General features: G+C 41.4%; 1 protein-coding gene across 2 annotated transcripts in view; it reads right to left on the reverse strand.

Annotated features, from left to right (window-relative positions):
• EZH1 (enhancer of zeste 1 polycomb repressive complex 2 subunit) overlaps positions 1-17,632 on the reverse strand; it is a 31,565-nt gene extending 13,933 nt beyond the window's left edge. Inside the window, exons 1-9 of one of the 2 annotated variants that reach the window (XM_019981653.2) lie at positions 17,561-17,632; positions 8,253-8,343; positions 7,539-7,666; positions 7,289-7,417; positions 5,798-5,917; positions 4,362-4,482; positions 2,374-2,550; positions 1,169-1,271; positions 123-286 (exon numbers count right to left, since the gene is read on the reverse strand). In XM_019981653.2, coding sequence (XP_019837212.1) covers positions 123-286; positions 1,169-1,271; positions 2,374-2,550; positions 4,362-4,482; positions 5,798-5,917; positions 7,289-7,417; positions 7,539-7,655 — 931 coding nt within the window. In that variant the 5' untranslated portion in view covers positions 7,656-7,666; positions 8,253-8,343; positions 17,561-17,632. Of the gene's footprint in view, positions 1-122; positions 287-1,168; positions 1,272-2,373; positions 2,551-4,361; positions 4,483-5,797; positions 5,918-7,288; positions 7,418-7,538; positions 7,667-8,252; positions 8,344-15,303; positions 15,499-17,560 lie in introns of those variants that run through there. The other variant, XM_070773520.1, reaches the window with a different exon arrangement.
• Positions 17,633-19,969: the final 2,337 nt, after the last annotated feature.

Here is a 19,969-nt window from a genome sequence, read left to right on the forward strand (position 1 = left end):
CCCTTTGTAAAACCATTATCGGATCAGAAGCCAGGAATTCCATTGGAGAAACTAAAAATAAAGAGAATGAAATGGTGGCTGGGGATGGAAAACAGGAGAGCATTTCAGAGCAGCCCACTCACGGTGAAGGAAGCAGTCGTATTTGAAGCAGCGCCGGCAGAAGAGTGTGTGGAAGGAGTGCAGAGACTGTTCCCGCTGCACAGACTTGGCGTTGGGGCCGTCGATGTTGGGTGTGCACTGCGGGGGGAGCGCATTGGGGTCTGACATCTCTGTGAGCTCTCGGTACCTGGTTCGGAAAAGAGAGGTAAGAGTGCCTTCCAAGGGAATGTCTCCATTGAGAAAATGCAGACTGATATGGGCAACTCTACTCAGTGCTCTATAATAGCCTACACAGGAAAAGAATCTAAACAAAAACAAAAAAGACTGAATACATGTATATGTGGGCTTCCCTGGTGGCTCAGTGACAAAAGAACCGGACTGCCAATGCAGGAGTCACGGGTTTCATGGGTTTGATGCCTGGGTTGGGAAGATCCTCTAGAGAATGAAATGGCACCCCACTCCAGTATTCCTGCCTGGAGAATTCCATGGACAGAGGAGCCTGGTGGGCAACAGTCCATGGGGGTCACACAGAGTCTGACACAACATAGCGACTAAACAACAGATGTGGATGTGTAACTGATCCACTTTGCTAAAACGAACATATTGTAAATCAAATATACTCCAATAAAAAATTTTTAATTAAAAACAAAAAAGAAAATGCAGACTGAATACTGACAGTTATCCAGAAATGGTCTGCCAAGGGAGAAAAGGGATGATGCGTATTTTTTTTTAATAGGTCTTTATGTATAAGCAGGTAGGTTCACCATTGTAATGATGCCGGGCCTGGTATGTGTATATATGAAAGTAAGGGAAGGGAAATATTTTCTAAGTATGGTGCTGGAATAACTCTCCAGTAAAGTGGCAAAACCTTAAAACTTCTCTGCCCAGATTTACGCAAAAGCCAGCAAACGATGACCTTTAACGTGGGAATGGGCATTTAGAGGTAATCAGAAGTGTAGGCAAATCAAAATGCACTTACCAAAAATGAGACTTTTTATAACCCAAAAAAAGCCTGTATGCAAGTTTTGCCTGAGTGGTCTACATGGCCTGCGGGGGGCAGCCATCCTACCTCTCCTTCATGTCGTCTGGGACACCGTTCTCAGGGAACATCGAGGCGATCGCACTGAAGATCATGTCGTTTGGGAATTGTTTCTTGGAACTCTTTTTGCTGCCTGGATTGGAAACGATACACAAACAAAGCTAGTTGATCATCTTGTACTTTTGTCATGGCATTCTGATTAGAGCTGCTTTTTAACTCAACCATTGACTATGTCAGAATACAGAAAGAAGGTCAGTGCTACCTGGACCTATCTAACAGGCTACTGGTAGCTAAGGAGATCAGAGCCATCTACATATTAACAACAAAATCCACAGTCCAGGGGAATTCCATGGTGGCCCAGTGGTTAAGACTCTGAGCTTTCACTGCCGAGGGCCTGGATTCAATCCCTGATTGGAGAACTAAGATCCCACAAGCCTCATGGTATGGCCAAAAAAAAAAAAAATCTACAGTGTAAGACAGAATCTGGAAGTGAAAATAGAAGTTTTTATGGAGAGACCCAAGTATAGAAGTACCTACCATAATGTCGATGCCAAAGAACAAGATGGAAAACAAAAACAAAAAACAAAGAACAAGATGGATACTGTAAATTTGTTATAAGAAGAGAAGACACTTTGTGTCTAGACATATGGTATAATTAAATAACAAAGTACAATTAAATATGAAATTAATTAAATATTGTCTAACATGGGAAAATGCTCATGATGTAAGATTAAATAATAAGGGGTATAAAATTATCTGTGTGTATATACACATATGTGGTATGATACTAACTTCACCTACCATATATATATATGTTGATTTACTTAGGTACTTTTTAAAAACTGAGATAAAATACACATAATACATTTCAGGTGTACTTGTGTATATTTTTATATATACATTTTTTAAGTCTAGAAGGAAATATTAATACTAAAAAAACTACTTCTAGGTAGCAAGATAATAGGGTAATTTTACTTTATTCTTTATAACTTGCCATATTTTTCAAACACATTATTTTTTATAATTAGAAATAAACAATGATTACTGTCTAAAGTTCTCCTAGTTTTTTCTTCAGCTAAATCACAGCTATCTTAAACCATCAATCAGTAAACACATTCTCCTTTTAAGTGGACCAGTGAGAAGTGCCAACAGCCTTTAATAAGAAATAAACCTATCTTTTGCTTTCTTCCCTTTCCCTGTCACCCCAGGTGGAATAAGGAGGTCATGCTCTTCACCTTCAATAGCATGTCGTTTCCTCTTTCTTGTTACTGGCAGATCCTCTTTGCTGTCATCTTGCTTTCCATCTGAGGTGTCGTTGTGCCCTTCTTCATCTTCATCCGAGTATTGATTCAGAGCATCTACCAACTCCAGGAAAACAGCATCACTGATCAGGACAGAGCCAGGAATCATCTCTGAAATATAAGAATTAGATGGATGAGCAGTGATCATTTCATACTCCATTAGTCCTCCTCAGAAGGTTTTCCTGTATTCACTTCTGAGACTCAAGATAATATATGTACATTCTTATGAGGACAACCAGGGAGTTACAATAATTTGACTGGTTCTTAAAATTGCAACGGTTCAGCTGGCTAGAGTGGGAAATCCAGTTATGGACTTTATTTTTACGGGGGTTTTCACTGCCTCAGTAATAGATCAACCTGTATTTACGGTTCAAAATATCACAAAAGTGGGCCAACAATACAAATAGGACAGAGAAAAAAATGATGAAAATGTACTTGGTTTTGCAAGTGATGGGTCAGTAGTAACATTGTTGACTCAAAAGACAATATACTTTAAAAAAAAAATCATACTACATGGGGTTAAACTATTAATACAACTTAGGATAAAGCCTCAGAACACTAGAGGGCACCGTGTATAAACAATGCATTTCAATGGCATCACAACAGCATCTTTTGACAACACAATAGTCAAAAGAGCAGGTTGAAGCCACTGGTTTGCAATCTATGAAGAGTTTCCCCCTATCTTTCCCCTTCTTACATACTAACAACTTTTTCTAAAACTAAAACTAAATACAAATGACTTGCTTTTGAAATCATACACAAGTTCCTTTGCCCTTGTCCTCTGAAGTAAAAGGTTTTTGCTTTAGTCTCCCGGGTCTTCCCTAAGTCACAAAAAGGTTGGCTCCAGAGGTAATGATTAAGAAATGTGAAGACATAGAAACAAAGAAAAGCTGTTGGGCCAGGAAACTAGTAACAATTTAGACTATAAATCTGCAACACAGCAGAATCACTGTACTCCCAGTTCCCCAAAAGAAAGATAAAGGCCTGACACACATTCCTAAGTTGTTTTATAAGAAGCAGACCTCCCACCAGACAAAAAATGCTGACCGCAAGCATGAAGACCCTAGACTGGTTGAAACCAGAAGGTTGATGAGGCTTGAAACTTCACCCAGATGCCAACCAATCCAAGAAGTGGGCACAACTGATCATACACCCTGCAGTTCTCTCCCTCACACTGCCTTTTAAATCCCTCCCCTGAAAGCCATTAGGTAGTTCTGGTCCTTTGAGCTTGAGCTGCCCCTTCTCCGTGCTTGGCGCCCTACAATAAAGACTGTACTTTCCTTCACCACCACCTGGTGTCAATAGATTGGCTTTATCGCACTCAAGTGAGCAGACCCAAGTTTGGTTTGGTAACACTTTTAGGAAAGTCAGAATATTCTTGCCAACTTCTGGGAGATTCAGGAGTATTTGGATCTAAGAAGAGAGGTTATGCTCATTGCCAGTATCACAGAAAGGGAAACAAAGAACAAAATAGCCTTGGATGGATTTATGGTAGACTTCTAAGACCAAACTTATTTATTCACTAAATTTTCTCTCCACCCACTAGAGAGAAAATCATATTACTATATAACCATTACGTTACTATACAATCCTTTTATGTCTCAACTCTTTTTTTTTTTTTTTTGGCCATGCTGCATGACTTGTGGGATCTTAGTCTCCTAACCAGGGACTGAACCCCGGGACCCTGGAGATGACAGTGTGGCCTCCTAACCACTGGACCACCAGGGAATTCCTCCAAATCCTCTTAAAATTTAACTGGGGTTATTTGTAATATAAAATGTTTACTTCCAGCCATGTGGTGACATGGAAATAGTCTTCAGTGTATACATCACGAGGCAGCAGATAAAAGTAAGCTAATGATACACATGAACCAAGAGGCACATCCTAATACAGTCCTCTCCTTAGGAGCCCAGCGCCACTACCTTCTTCACCGTGGACTTTGCCATCGTAGTTATTGATCAGCTCCTCAATGAAAGTCTCATCTTCCTCTTTCACCTCATCTCCCATGTAGGGGATATTGCACAAAACTGTCTCATCTTCCACCTGAAATCAAACCAAATGTTTGTTTGCTGTGCATCTCTTCCGTCCTGTTTTTTTTTTTTTTTCTCTTTCCTGTTTAATGGAACCTGTGTGTGCTGAACCATTTTTGCTGCTGTAAAGCTCCTAAAAATGCCTTTGGTTACAAAGTTCACTACATTTTAAAGACCAGTCATTTTGGCAACAAAGCCTCAAATGGGAGTCATGCTACTCTTGGAAGAAAAAAAAGTCAGCTTTACTACCTGAGGATATTAACTACCAAATGTTAAGCTGGATGTTAAAAATATTCCCACCAACACCTAAAATCTGACAACACATTTCTTTCTCATAGTGATTCCATCTATTATGTCATTTAATCCACTAAACATTGTGAAATTGGTACAAATATCACATAGACAGATGAAAAGGAAGACTTTCAAGAATATAAACTACAACATAACTGCAGTAATTAAAACAGAAATTGGCAACCATAAAATATTTGTATATTCTATTATACAGACTAAGATTAACCTCCCATAAACATAATAAAAATTCTTATTACAACTGATATCACTCACCCTCAGTGAGAACCTAAAGTCAATGACAGAACGAGCTATGTATATTTTCTGGCAATAAACAATATGAATGGATTTTGTTTTGTGGTTCAGCAGAAAACAGTCATTTTCAGTTCTATAGCTATCAAGTAGAGTTACTCTGAAGTTTTCTTCTAAGAGATGATTTCCTTCTGTTAACCTATATCCTATTCCAGTCAGCAGAACTGCTATCTGTCACCAGACACAATAAGCGATGGCAGTATTTAGCAGCCTGATTATCAGAACCACAAATAATCCTGGCAGGAGTCAGCATAAAGCCCCAGATGAAAGGACTGGAGATCCACGTGTGCCTCTGCTATCTCAGTTGCTTTCACAGCATCTTGCCTTTAGGGGATTAAGAAAGGATTGCTCCATCAGCAGGGAGCTGTCAACCTGCTAAAGCCTGAAGTGTCTGATTTAGAATACATTTAACTGCACGCAATGTTATAAAATTGGACCAAGGTAGTAAAGGAAAGCTGGACTCTTGCCCAATCTGTTTCATTCAAAAACGAAAGAGCATCAATTCTGAAGTACACTCCAGAGAACGCAAAAGCTAACAAGTTAGAACAATTTGCTATATGTGTTTTTCAGAGTCAGTAAATCACAAAAACATTCTGCCCTGCATGTCCAAGCTTTGTTAAGTATATTCTGACAATCTTTCCCCTGAGAGGAGTGCCAGCATTTCAATGTTAAAAAAAGAAAAAAAATCATTCCATTTAAACAATCACCATAGTACTTTCAATACATACCATGAAGTTCTGCTGGAGAGGGGACCACGAGTACATGATGGGAACCAAGGCAACTGTGTTCAGAGACCTCATTAACATGTGCTGGCTTGCAAATCCCGGGAAAATGCTCTCTATGGTACACTGAAATACAAGCAATGACATGGAGAGGGAAGGCAGGTCCACAACCCAAGAGAGAATGGGAGTTTCCTTCCAAAATTATCCCAGTAGCCTTCTAATTCTTACAAGTGACTAAGTTGAGGATTTTGTAACATCGAGCTCCTAAAAGGAATCCCTCAGTTGTAAACCTGTGGGAAGCAGGAACTGTCTATTGCCCTTGGCCTCCCATATTCAACTGTTGTTTATCTCCATCTAAAACTGTTGATCTCTTTGGGCTGTACCTGACAGCAAAGAGCCTCTGAGTGTCCTAGGAGATGAGAACGAAGACAAGGAAGTTTTCCTGAAGACCTAAACTTTGCAGTGGACTTCAGCTTAGCTGCAGAGCTGATGGGGACACTACAGGGGGAAGCCAAGTGGTACAGAGATTATGGCCACCTTTTGCTTTGGGAAAGAAAAGTGCCCTTCATAAACTATCTGTTTTTTATATTTTAGAAACATCATCTCTATAAGAAACTAACAGAGTGATTTTTTTAGTTTACAAAAAGGATGTCCCGTTGACCATATTGGTCAATTACCCACAGCATTCCTTTTCCAACTTCAAAACAGCTGAGGTACCAAAAAAGCCACAAAAGAGGCTGCTTTGAAGCTTGTATACAGAGCCCAGGAAAGTAGACAGCAAATGTCTTATTTTTCTAGGTAAAACTCATGATTAAACTCATTAGCTGAAAAGAACAAAAGGCAAAACCGTTATTCTTTTTTTTTCAATAATACAATTTGGTAATGAGTCTGATGTCCTTTTGATTTTATTTATTTATTCTCAGGCTGCAGCCTGGAATATACAGGATCTTAGTTCCCTGAGCAGGGATTGAACTTGTGCCCCTTGCATTGGAAGTGTGGGGTTTTAATGGCTGGACCACCAGGAAGTTCCACAGTTATTCTTTAAGTTTCAGGTTCACCATCCCAGTTATTCAAAGATGACTACAGTAATTGCATCCATTGTCTTTATTTTCTAATAATAATAAGTGTGACCCCATGGACTGCAGGCCACCAGGCTCCCCTGTCCATGGACTTTCTCCAGGAAAGAATACTGTGTGTGTGTGTGTGAAGTCGCTCAGTCATGTCCGACTCTTTGCAACCCTGTGGACTGTAGCCCACCAGGCTCCTCCGTCCATGAGATTCTCCAAGCAAGAATACTGGAGTGGGTTGCCATTTCCTTCTCCAGGGGATCTTCCTAACCTAGGGATTGAACCCACTTCTCCTGCATTGCAGGTGGATTCTTTACCATCTGAGCCACCAGGGAAGCCCAATAAGCCAGAGATACAGAAAAGAAAAGAAAAAAAAAAAATCCTTAAATCCAAGGAAAAGAGAAAGGCCAAGCTTAGACACTGGAAGTACCTTTTTGAGAAAAGGATGCCCACTCACAGGCTTCATTAACTGAACAGGTTGGACACGAAGCTTCTTCCATTCTTCATTGAGGATCTGGGTTTTTTCTTGAACTTTTGCAAAATTTGCTACATAGAGAGCCTAGCAGAGCCAAGGAAAAACTTGTTAGGATTTTAAGAGAAGAGTTAAAAGATAAAAATAAAAAATCCAACCCCTCCATGTTGAATCAATTTATAGCCTTTCACTTGTGAAGTATTTCTACCTTTGCACCCATATTCGCCTGAAGCCGTTTAAGCTGCCGAAGTCGCATGTATTCAGACTTAACTTTCCTCTTCCAGTAAGTGATACATTTGGACGTCGGGGGATTTGGTATATCCATTTTGCTGTAATCTAAGAGAGACAGAGATGACAAATGGCATTTTACTTCTTGGAAATGACACATTCCTCAAATTCAAATAAACATGGTCAGTTATGCTTTCATTCCCATTACATTTATTCACAAAAACAAGATTTGTGTAAAGAACACAAATCTATGAGTTCAACGGAACTCCAATTAAGAAAAGATTTCATATCAGCAATGCCTGGTCTGATTACCTAAAAGCTTAGCCACTGTCCTCTGTGGTAACATGCTTTTAATTTAGCTCTCACTTTCACAGATATTTAGAAACTTGGATTACTTGCAATTTTGGAAGCCTGTTTACTACTTTGATTAAGAGAAATGTTTAGCAGGAACCAAGTTAATATCAAGAGCTTCATGGAAAGATTCACCCACACAAGAAAACTATACCTGCCAAATTGCCTAAATCTACCGGATGTCTAGCAATTAAGGTCGAATATGACAACATAATCTCATCTCCAAGTCACCGGCATGACACATGGAAATACATAACACTGCCAATCACTGGGGGTTCTTTTTGAGGCGCTTGAATTAAAGTTCAGTTTTAAAGAAGTACTTATTGGACCACGCTCTACCTACCTCATAGAACACAAGGTGAAGGGTAGGGTTTTCCAATTGGCTTCTGTTCTTCAGAGGAATGCCAAGACACAAAGGCAAAATAAATGTTGAGCTTTTCAAAAGAGAACAGACAGTCATTCCAAGTCAGTGGAGCATAGTCAGATCCTCAGAAGGATGTTCCCCCCAAAACTATGAAGACTTTAAAGTCTCTGCTACCACAGTATTTGCATGGAAATCAGATCCTAATAATACTTGATGCCATTTGAGAAGGGAGCTTTATTTTATTAAATTCTATCTTTCCAGGCATACACACAAATATATTCTCACAATTACCAAGTGCACTTTTCTGCTTTTCTGCACCAATTTCTAGGCTCAGCCACCAGGCCCATCAATTACTTTAGAGAAAGAACAAATACTAAGTATATGTAAAAATTCAATAAAATCTACAAGATTTTTATTCTATATCGGCTACTTAGGTTCCTGGAGAACTAATTCTATTATTTCGCCTAACATACTAAATTTCTAAAAACATTATGAGGAGCTATAAATGAAAGTTGCTCTACTGCTGCTGCTAAGTCGCTTCAGTTGTGTCCGACTCTGTGCAACCCCATAGATGGCAGCCCACTAGGCTCCCCTGTCCCTGGGATTCTCCAGGCAAGAACACTAGAGTGGGTTGCCATTTCCTTCTCCAATGCATGAAAGTGAAAAGTGAAAGTGAAGTCGCTCTGTCATGTCCGACTCTTAGCGACCCCATGGACTGCAGCCCACCAGGCTCCTCCATCCATGGGATTTTCCAGGCAAGAGTGCTGGAGTGGGGTGCCATCACCTTCTCCGAAAGTTGCTCAGTCGTGTCCAACTCTTTGGGACCCCATGACTACACAGTCCATGGAATCCTCCAGGCCAGAATACTAGAATACTGGAGTGGGTAGTCATTCCCTTCTCCAGGGGATCCTCCCAACCCAGGAATTGAACCCAGGTCTCCCACATTGCAGGTAGATTCGTTACTAGCTGAGCTACGAGGGAAGCCCAAGAATACTGGAGTGGGTAGCCTATCCTTCTTCAGAAGATCTTGCCAACTCAGGAATCAAACTGGGGTCTTCTGCATTGCAGGCATATTCTTCACCAGCTGAGCTACCAGGGAAGCCCCTAGAAGGAGCTATGAAGAGTCAAAATTTGAAACAGAAACTAAAGTTTAGAAGCATGTGAAAATTACCTGTTTTCACCCATAAGAAATAATAGCATAGACAAGAAAACAGCAAAATTCAACCCAAGGTCACACATATACCATTGATTAGATCATTACTATAATACCTCATTCAACTGGACTTTAAGAGGACTATATGGGAATGTTTCATTTGAAGAATCAAATGGATGGGTGTAATGCTATATTAAACTCAGAGGATACATCAAGGAAGGACAGGGCTTCCCTGGTGGTCCAGTGGTTAAGAACCTGCCTGCCAATGCAGGGAACATGGGTTCAATCCCTGGCCCAGAATATTCCACATGACACGTGGCAACTAAGCCCATGTGTCACAACTTCTGAACCTGGGCCCCAAAACAAGAGAAGTCACTACAGTAAGAAGCCCATGCACCACAGCTAGAGAAAGCCCTTGCACATCAATGAACACCCAGTACAGCCAAGAATAAAAAATAAATTTTTTTAAAAAAGGAAAGACAGAATAGCAAAGAAACAGACAGACTCACTGTGTTCACTCTTAATCACTTGTAATCAACTGATTCAAGCTCTTAAAAGCAATTCTCTGTAAGTTAAATATTATCTCTCTGGGGGAAGGGAATGAAACACCACCATAATCTAAGAACTGGAATCCCAGAAGCTAAGGTGTTGGGTTATTAAAAAAAAAAACTTAAGCAATTCTGAATTTATTTCCTATAAATTACAGCATCTCTCTTTCTCTTATATCTTTTAAGTATGTTTCATTCCTCTATGAAATGGGGGCCAAAAGAGGGACTCTTTCTTAGAATTAAAAAACTATTTAATAACATACACCCCGCTCACATGTAATATTAAGTAGCTGCCCATCTAATTTCTGCCCTGAACAAGCTTAATAATAATTTGCTCCAGGAGATGAAAAAATGGTTCAAATCTAGGATAAAACTGCCTCCCTAAGAAACCTTAGGTTACCCTTTTCAAGACCCAAATGACCCCAAAATTTATTCTGAACTGCAATCCCTCTCCCATTGCTTTTGGAACTCATTTCCTTTTGAAACAGTAAGCTTAAGGCAGGTTGTTCCATCCATTTAAAGCTGGAGACTAGGAGTTCCCTTGCAATTCAGTTGTTAAAACCCTTTGACTGCCAAGGGTCTGAGGTTCAATTCTGGTCTCAGAACTAAGATCCCCAAAGCCTCACAGCTGGATTTAAAAAAAAAAAAAAAGGCAGACGAAAATAAGGTAAAAATGGAGACCAAGTAATGGAAAAGAATCCACAGCTGCTAGTATGTACGTGTGTTGTAGATTTCTTAGAGGAGACACCCACAGGAAAACATCAATGTTTTTATTGAGAAAATAAAAAAAGGAAGTTACAGGGCTTCCCTGGTGGTTCAGTGGTAAAGAATCTGCCTATCAATGCAGGAGACATAGGTTCGATCCCCGATCCGGGAAGATCCCACATGCCAAAGAGCAGCTAAGCCCAAGTGCCACAACTATTGAGCCTGTGCTCTAGAGCCTGGGAGCTGCAACTGCTGAGTTCACGCTCACTGTAGAGCCTGTGATCCACAAGAGAAACCACAGCAAGGAGAAGCCTGTGTATCAGAGCTAGAGAGCAGCCCAGGCAACAACGAAGACACAGCACAGCCAAAGATAAATTAATTAATTAATTAAATTCTACATACACAAAAAAGGAATTACAGCTGAAATGTGATCTCCTATAGTCTGTCAAAAGAGATGATAGCAAGCACACCAGAATAGTCTAATGATCAATGGCACTATTTCTAATTTTACTCAGGTGCTTTATTTGGCCAGAGTAGTACACATATACATGAACATATCATTGGGTTTTATCCAATCATAACATAAAATAAGCCACCCTTCCTTCTTTAACAATTAAAGTGACATTTGAATCTCATGTGATCATGAGCCAATATTTATTTTGCTTGGCTTTTTAACGGGTTTTCAGTATCTCTAAAGTTTATTTGGCAGTTAGTCCCCACAAAGTATATGAGGAAGATGAGACATACTGTTTGGAACAGATAGGTATGATTAAAATAAACAACTGAAACACAGCCATAAGATGGGTTCCCATAGCACTCCAACACTAACAACTATCACTTCAAAGATTAAAAAAAAAAAAGCAAGCAAACAAAAAACTCAGCATTCACTAGAACAGATTAGGAGAAATGGGTTTATTCATCTTAGGCAAAAGAAGTGCCACACAAAAAAATATTTTAAATTTTACTGTATCTGTTATTTAATTACTTACATATGCAAAACACTATTCACATTCCAGTTAAGTACTAAGCTAAGAGCTTTTCATTACATTCACCTATACATTGAAAATAAACTCCAAAACATATGCTATCACAGTTAAGAAGTTTAAAAATAAGTCTTTATATGAATAACGCCTAAAATTCGATAATAAGATAGACACCAAATAAAAAGTACGCCAAAACTTTGAACAGATACTCCACCAAAAAAGATATAGAAATGACAAATAAGCCACAGAAAGATGCTATCATTAGTCACTGGGCTTCCCTGGTGGCTCAGGCACTAGAGAATCAACCTGCCAATGCAGGAGACTCAGGTTCCATCCCTGGGTCAGGAAGATACCCTGGAGAAGGAAATGACAACTCACTCCAGTATTCTTGCCTGGGAAATCCTGTGGACAGAGGAGCCTGGCAGGCTATATACCCCAGTCCATGGGGTCCACAAAGAGTTGGACATGACTGCGCAACTAAACAATAATCATTAGTCATCAGGGAAATGCAAATTAAAACCACAGTGACATAACTATTATACAACCACAAAATGGCTAGTATTAAAAAGATTTATAATACCAGTGGTGAAGATGTGGAGCAATACAATCCTCATGTACTGCTGGTGCCATTGCAATATGGTACAACCACTTTGGAAAAGTTTGCCAGTTGTTGTTTTTGCTTTTTAAAAATTATTTGTTTATTTGGCTGAGCTAGGTCTTCATTGCTGTGTGGACTTTTCTCCAGTTGCACTGATCGAGGGCTACTCTAGATGCAGTATTCAGGCTTCTCATTGCAGTGACTTCTCTTGTTGCAGAGCACAGGCTCTAGGGCACTTGGGCTACACTGGTTGTGGCTCCTCAGCTCTAGGGCACAGGTTCAATAGTTGTGGTGCACAGGCTTAGTTGCTCCTTGGCGTGTAGCTTCTTTTCAGAGCAGGAATCAAACCCATGTCTCCTGCACTGGCAGGCATTTTCTTTACCACTGAGCCACCAGAGAAGCCCATTTCCTTTTTTTTCGTTTTTTGGCCATGTCACAGCACATGTGGGATCTTAGTTCCCTGACCAGGGGTTGACTTGCATTGGAAGCATGGAGTCTTAACCACTAGACTACCAGGGAAGTCCCCTTTTTAAAAATGTTAATGTGTACTTACTACACAACCTGGCCTACAATTTCTGATTATTTATCGGAGAGAAATGAAAATATACATCCCCATAAAGACCTGTACACAAATGTGCAAAGCGTCTTTATTCATAATAGCCACAAAGTGGAAACAATACAAGTATCTATGGATTAGTGAATGTATACAAAGTACAGTGTATACATACAATGGAATACTACTCTCCAATAATAAGGAACGGACAGTTCCTATATATGCAGATGTATTGCAAACAGTTCCTATATATTGCAAAAGCCTTATGTTACGTGAAAGAAATCAGACACAAAAATTGTATACTTTGACTCCACTTATATGACTAGAATAGAAAGGAATTACATGAAAAGAAGCATAAGGGACATTTTTGAGGTGATAAAAATACCTTGGCTGTGGTGATGGTTATATGACTATGAACTTTTTTTTAGTGCAGTTTTAAAAAAGACGTATTTGTGGCTGTGCTGGATCTTCTGGGTCATGTGGCTTTCTCTAGTTGTGGAGAGCAGGGTCTACTCTAGTTGTGGTACTCGGGCTTCTTATTGTGGTAGCTTCTCTTGCAGAGTACCAGCTCTAGAGTGCTGGCTCAGTAGTAGTAGTGCACAGGCTTAGTTGCCATGCAGAATGTGGGATCTTCCTAGAGCAGGGATTGAACCCGTGTCCCCAGCACTGGCAGGCAGATAATCTTGAACCACCAGGTAAGCCCTAACTATGTACTTTTATGAAAACTCCCTGAACCTCTGGGCTGTACATATAGAAAAAAAGTCACTAACAAGAAGTTGTGACCCTGAATTCTTAATTTAAAATAAAATTATAGCATTAACATTTTCTAGTGTTCCTTTATTAAGAGAATCAGGTTGTGTGTATTTGAGACAACAGTGACAAAAATCAAAGCAGAATTAGCTTTTATGAGACCCAAGGAAAACGCTGGCTCTTAGCATGTACAACACTGATTCAGACGAGTTAAAGGAAACTCCTAACAGGCTACAGCTCTACCGTGACTGGTTCTGAATTACAGGAGCACAAGGCTTAATGTTTTCTGTCTAATGGGAATTTCCTGGCAGGCCAGGGGTCAGGACTCCATGCTCTCACTGCTGAGAACCTGGGTTCGATCCCTAGTCAGGGAACTAAAATCCCATAAGCCTTGAAGCTTGGCTAGGAAAAAAAAAAAAAAGTATGTAGACTGCTCATTATCATTAATAAAACAAGACTTTTCAATTATTCCATTCTGAATCAAAATATTAGGGCTACTATGTCTGAGAACATAACACATCAGAGGCACTAAACTCTACCTCATTAAGGAACTCTTGACTTCAAGGTCTGGAGTGATGAAATCCCAAATGATAAGACAGTTGGACTAAAGATGTTGGGTAAGAGCTCAATACACAATTTGGTCAAATTAAAAACAAGCAAAACTAGGCATTTTCTGAAATGGAGGTATTCTCTAAAAGCAATTTTTCCCTTAAAACCCTCTCCCTCAATCCTAATCTAATTCTCTTCACCCTTCTCTACATATTTTCATTTTTAAATTTGTTATCTTTTAGATTCCACATATAAAAGAAAACAAACAGTATTCATCTTCTACTGTCTGACTTATTTCAAGAAGCATAATATCCTCCAGGTCTATCCACATTGTTGTTAAGTTGCAAAATATTTTGTGCGTGTCACATTTTTATTCATTCATCTGTTGATGGGCACTTAGGTTGTTTCTATATCTTGGGTATTGTAAATAATGCTGCTTTGAATATTGGGGTGCATATATCTTTTTGAATTACAGTTTTCATTTTCTTCAGCTAAATACCCAGAAGTGGACTTGATGGATTGTATGGCAGTTTTTAAAAATTTTTTAAGGAATCTCCACTGTTTTCCATAGTGGCTGTACCAATTCACATTCCCACCAACAGTGCAGCAAGGTTCCCTTTTCTTCACATCCTCACCAGCATTTGTTATCTCTTGTCTTTTTTAATAACAGCCATTTCAACAGGTGTGAAGTGATATCTTATTGTGGTTTTCATTTGCATTTCCCTGTTGATTAGTGATGATGAGTAGCTTTTCATGTGCCTGTTGGTGATCAGTGTGTCTTTTTTGGAATACCTATTCAGACCCTCTGCCTTGTTTTTTTTCTTTTTTCTCTGCAGTTTAACTGTCTGATGTAGAAATGTAAAGTGTTTTTCAGTTCAGTTCAGTTGCTCAGTCATGTCTGATTCTTTGCGACCCCATGGACTGCAGCATGCCAGGGTTCCCTGTCCATCACAACTCCCGGAGCTTGCTGAAACTCATGTCCACTGAGTCAGCGACACCATCCAACCATCTCGGCCTCTGTCGTCCCCTTCTCCTCCTGTCTTCAATCTTTCCCAGCTATCAGGGTCTTTTCCAATGAGTCAGCTCTTCGCATCAGATGGCCAAAGTGGCTAAAACACTTGCCTCAAATCTTTTTTGGCAAGTAGCTAATTAACAAAGCATAAACTTAAAAAAATATATATATTTACTTACTTGGCTCTGCCAGGTCTTAGCTGGAGCATACAGGATCTTTAGTTACAGCAGGTGGAATCTAGTTCCCTGACCAGGGATCAAAAGGCCCTGGCACTGGGAGTGCAGTCTTAGCCACTGGACCACCAGGCAAGTCCAACAATGTATACATTGTTTAAAAAGTTTTTAAACTTGAGTATACACATGAAAATGATAAACTTAGTGAAATAAACTGTTACCTGTTTCACATAAGGCACAAACCAAGGGTGGGAACTGTTACCTAGAGAACTAAGAAGGCCAGATTTCAGATCTCAAGAATTAAAAAGCTAAATATAATATTTTAAATAGCTTTTTAAAGGCATGCTAATTCAAAGGCAAGTATAAGTGAAACAAGTCTAACTACATTTCCTCACAAAAGTCCTCTTGGGCATAAAATTTCACTTTTAACCCTAGGCTCCTTCTTCTAGTGCTGTTTCAAAGAGAACTAAAGTAACAACACTTCCACTTCAGCAAGTTTGAAAACTACCTTGGCATCCAGTTCCATGACTGGCCTATGAGTAGTCTGTCAGTTCTTCCACTACCTGGATGCAGATCTTCCCACTTCCAGTCCCAGGGATCTTCCCACTTCCAGTCCCAGGGATCTTCCCACTATTTCTTTATTCCACAAACATGTATTGAGGGGACTTCCCTGGAGGTCCAGTGGTTAGGAATTCATCTTCCAGGGAAGAGGGTGCAGGTTTCATCCCTGGTAAAGGAACTAAGATCCCACATGCTGGCAGAAGTGGAGGCAACGAAAGAGTGCTGCAGCTAAGATGCGATGCAGCCAGAAATAAACTGATAACTAATTTTTAAAAAGATGTATTGCTCACCTACTGTGTGCCTGGCACTGTTTTTGCATTCAAAGTGCATCAGTGAATAAAACAAGCCAACATTTCTCCCCTGGGAGAATTCATTCCCGCTGTCTGTAATACACACACTCAGCATGACAATAGTAGTATTATTAGATCTTTATAGATGATCTTTGCCTCTATTATAAATGTGTGCACTTATGTGTGTGTTTAAAGTACTTTATCTCCTCATACACACTTTCTTCTATGCAATTAAGTAATCTTCTTTTATCAATGCCACCCATTCCAGCTCTAGGGATTCCAAGGCTTAAAACAGACAGGCTCTCACAGAAACCTCTGATAAAGTTGGCACCTTCTAACGCTGGAAACTTCCTTTAAGTTTCTTAAACTTAAAAGAACCCGATGGGGGATTTTTCTCTTCACAGGCATCATGGCAGCAAAGGCGGAAGAGACTCTCACAGTCGTGGCCATCTTCACACGCACCCATGGCTACCTCGGCTCTTAGCCCCATCCTCATCCCTCTAGCTCTGGACTATCGCGATACCTAGGCGACTCCAGCTATAATCCCGTATTTCACCTATGAAAAGCCCACTCTCAATATTTCCACCGGCGGCACTAACACTCTTCCATATCCTTTCCCCTCCCCGCTCCCGAAACAATTTCTCAGTAGTAACTTTTTACCGAAATAAGTTTGCTCCACATTTCCTAACAGGCACGTCCCAAATACACCACCTTGCTTTTGCTTCAAGGCTCTTTCCCTTACATTATTCGATCCCCAAGAGAATTCTGGGGTAGGCAGGGATTGGCGCGAGACCAAATTTGGAGAGAAGCCTCTTACTCAGGGCCAGGACTTGGGGGAGGCGAGAGGGGCACCGAGCGTGAGAACCCGGAGGCATGCGGCACCGCCTGGACCCCGAGAACGAGCGCCCCTTTCCATTCTGCGCCTTAGGACCCTCACTCGCCTCACCCCGTTTTTACTGCCACCGCTTCCTCAACACCCCCCAAAGTCATCGAAAGCTGACCCCCCGCGTCTGGTCCTCAAGTCCCCAGCAGTCCACCTCGCTAAGGGCCCCCGCAGCTGCCACCGCCCACCTCGCCCTCCCCGCGCAGGGGTCCCGCCCACCTGGCCCACCCCGCCCTCCAACGGGATTTCGCGTTCCCGGGCCCGCCCCCGCCGCTCCTCCTCTTGGACACACCGCCCTCCCCGCCGCAGACGCGGTCCTCGCTTGGGGCTCGCTCGGCCAGCTGTCCTCTTTCCCCCAGCTCTCGGAACGGGGAGTGGGAGCTCCGCTAAGCCCAGGCAGGCAGTTGGTGTGTCCCTCCGCTTCCCCCCAGTTCTCTGATCCCTTCGACTCTCCCTCCCTCAGGCTCCCCGGTGGCGAGGCACGGAGGCCCGGCCCCACCGGCGGGCCGGGGCTTGTTTACTCACTCACCCTCCATCCCGAGCCGCAGGGACCCACCGCTAGCACGCCTGCGCGCCGCGGCCCCGCCCCCGCGCCGCGGCCCCGCCCCGCGCCTCCGGACGCGTGCGCACTGCGCCGCCCGCGCCCCGCTGGCTTCCTTCTTCGCAGGTCTGTGGTTTGGCGCCAGTACCCCAAATTCAGGAGTCTGAGGTGGTGCAACCCGAACCCGAAGATTTCCAAGGCGGCGCTGTCAGGGGACAGGAAGGGCTCTTGAGAAACTTCCTGGAGCCAGTATTGTCCTCTTGAAGACCCAACCAGTGTTGCATCATCCTCACACACTGGTGACATGCCACTTCTCACTTCAGCTTTTCACACCAACCTGCAACCCCTTCATACAGATCTTTGACAGATATTTGATTTACAAATATCCCCAAACACCCGTCTAGGGCTCTTAAGTTATCATTCTTGCTTTATTTACACCAGGCTTCCCTATTTCTGTCAATAGTTTTCCCAGTCACTTAGATTCAAATTAGTTGCCTTGAGTCAAAGTATCCTCTCACAAGATACTTATAAGTTACACAAGGAAAAAAAGTAACGTTACAGAAGAGAAATCTAGCAGACATCACCTTAACCAAATGATCAAAGTTAATATCACTAATGCTGAGATAATATTTTTACTACTGCTGCTGCTGCTGCCAAGTCGCTTCAGTCGTGTCCAACTCTGTGCGACCCCATGACGGCAGCCCATCAGGCTCCGCCGTCCCTGGGATTCTCCAGGCAAGAACACTGGAGTGGGTTGCCATTTCCTTCTCCAATGCAAGAAAGTGAAAAGTGAAAGTGAAGTCACTCAGTCGTGTCCGACTCTTAGCGACCCCATGGACTGGAGCCCATTAGGCTCCTCCGTCCTAAGTACCTCTCAATATGATTCAATGAGGACACAAAATCAGTTCCATAGTAGCCTTGAAAAAAATGCATAAGCTGAATTAACCAGGAGGAAGCATGAGACAAATCCAAAATAAAGGGTAAATTTGCACAATAACTGGCTAGTATCTTCAAAAATATCAAGATTGGGACTTCCCTGGTGGTCCAGTGGTTGACTCCGTGCTTCAGCTGGAGGGGGTCGAGGGTGCAGGGCGGGGGGGAAAAAAAAAGACAAACGGTGAGGAACTGTCCAGATTGGAGGAGACTGAGGAGACATGACAAGTAGATGTAATGTGTGATCCTGGATGGGATATTGGTCCAAAAAAGGCATACCAGTGGGATAATTGATGAAATTAGAATAAGATCTGTAGATCAGTTAATAGTATTTTGTCGATCTGAATTCCTGGTTTGGGCAATCACACTTCGTCAACAATTGAGGAAGTTGGCTCAAGGGCATACAGGAAACTCTCTACCACTTGTAACACTTCTATAAATCTGAAATTATTTCAAAATATAAAGTTAAAATTAAAACTTAAAATACAAATTAACATCACCTTAAATTTGTCTCCACATACTTTTTTTTCTTTTGGCTGTGTAATGCAACTGTGGGATTTGGGATCTTAGTTCTCCCCACCAGGGATTGTTTAACCCATGACCCCTGCTGTGGAAGTGTGGGTTCCTAACCACTGGACCACCAGGGAATTCCTGCTACATACATAATATAAAAGCCGATAATAATTTTTTTTCCAAATAATCATAACGACTCTGTAAAGTAGGTAGGGAGGATTTTAGTTTCCCACACAAAGCTATTCTGGCATAAACGGGTTAAAAGATTGTCTTGATGAAAAATTACCCTATCAGGTCTCTGGATTTCAGATTTAGTATTTTTTCCTTATATCAGAAATTTTTCTTTTTTTTCTCTTGCCTACACCCAATTCACCACCAAATCAAAGTAAATATTCCTTCACACTTGGCAGTTTGCCATGATGTTCCTTTCCATTCCAAATGCCTTTTTTAGATCAGTGGTTCTCAAGCTTGATTCACATTGAAGTCACTGGGACAGCTTTAATAACTACTGATTTCTTCCTCCCACCTTCAGAAAGCTTGATTCATTGGCTTGGGCTTCAAGAAGTCTAAGAGCATCCCAAGTGATTCCACTGTGTAACAGGTTTAAGAACCATGGTACCAGTGGTCCCTAAGCCTTTTGGCACCAGGGACCAGTTTTGTGAAAGACAGTTTTTTTCACGGATGGGGGAGGGGATGGTTTCAGGGTGATTCAAGCACATTACATTTATTGTGCTCTTTATTTCTAATCTAATGCTGCCACTGATCTGATAGGAGGTATCAGTGCATGGCCTGGAGGTTGGGGACCCCTATGTCACACTACATAATATTTGTTGAAATAAAGAATATAGTTGAAAAAAAGGCAGAGGGTGGGGGGAGTGGGCAGGTGGCAGATCAAAAAAAAAAAGGAATATGAGTTACCTAAGGGAAGATGTTCAGAAGATCTGAACGTCA

This window comes from Bos indicus, chromosome 19 (assembly GCF_029378745.1).
Source record: "Bos indicus isolate NIAB-ARS_2022 breed Sahiwal x Tharparkar chromosome 19, NIAB-ARS_B.indTharparkar_mat_pri_1.0, whole genome shotgun sequence".
In the NCBI taxonomy this organism is placed as follows: Eukaryota; Metazoa; Chordata; class Mammalia; order Artiodactyla; family Bovidae; genus Bos; species Bos indicus.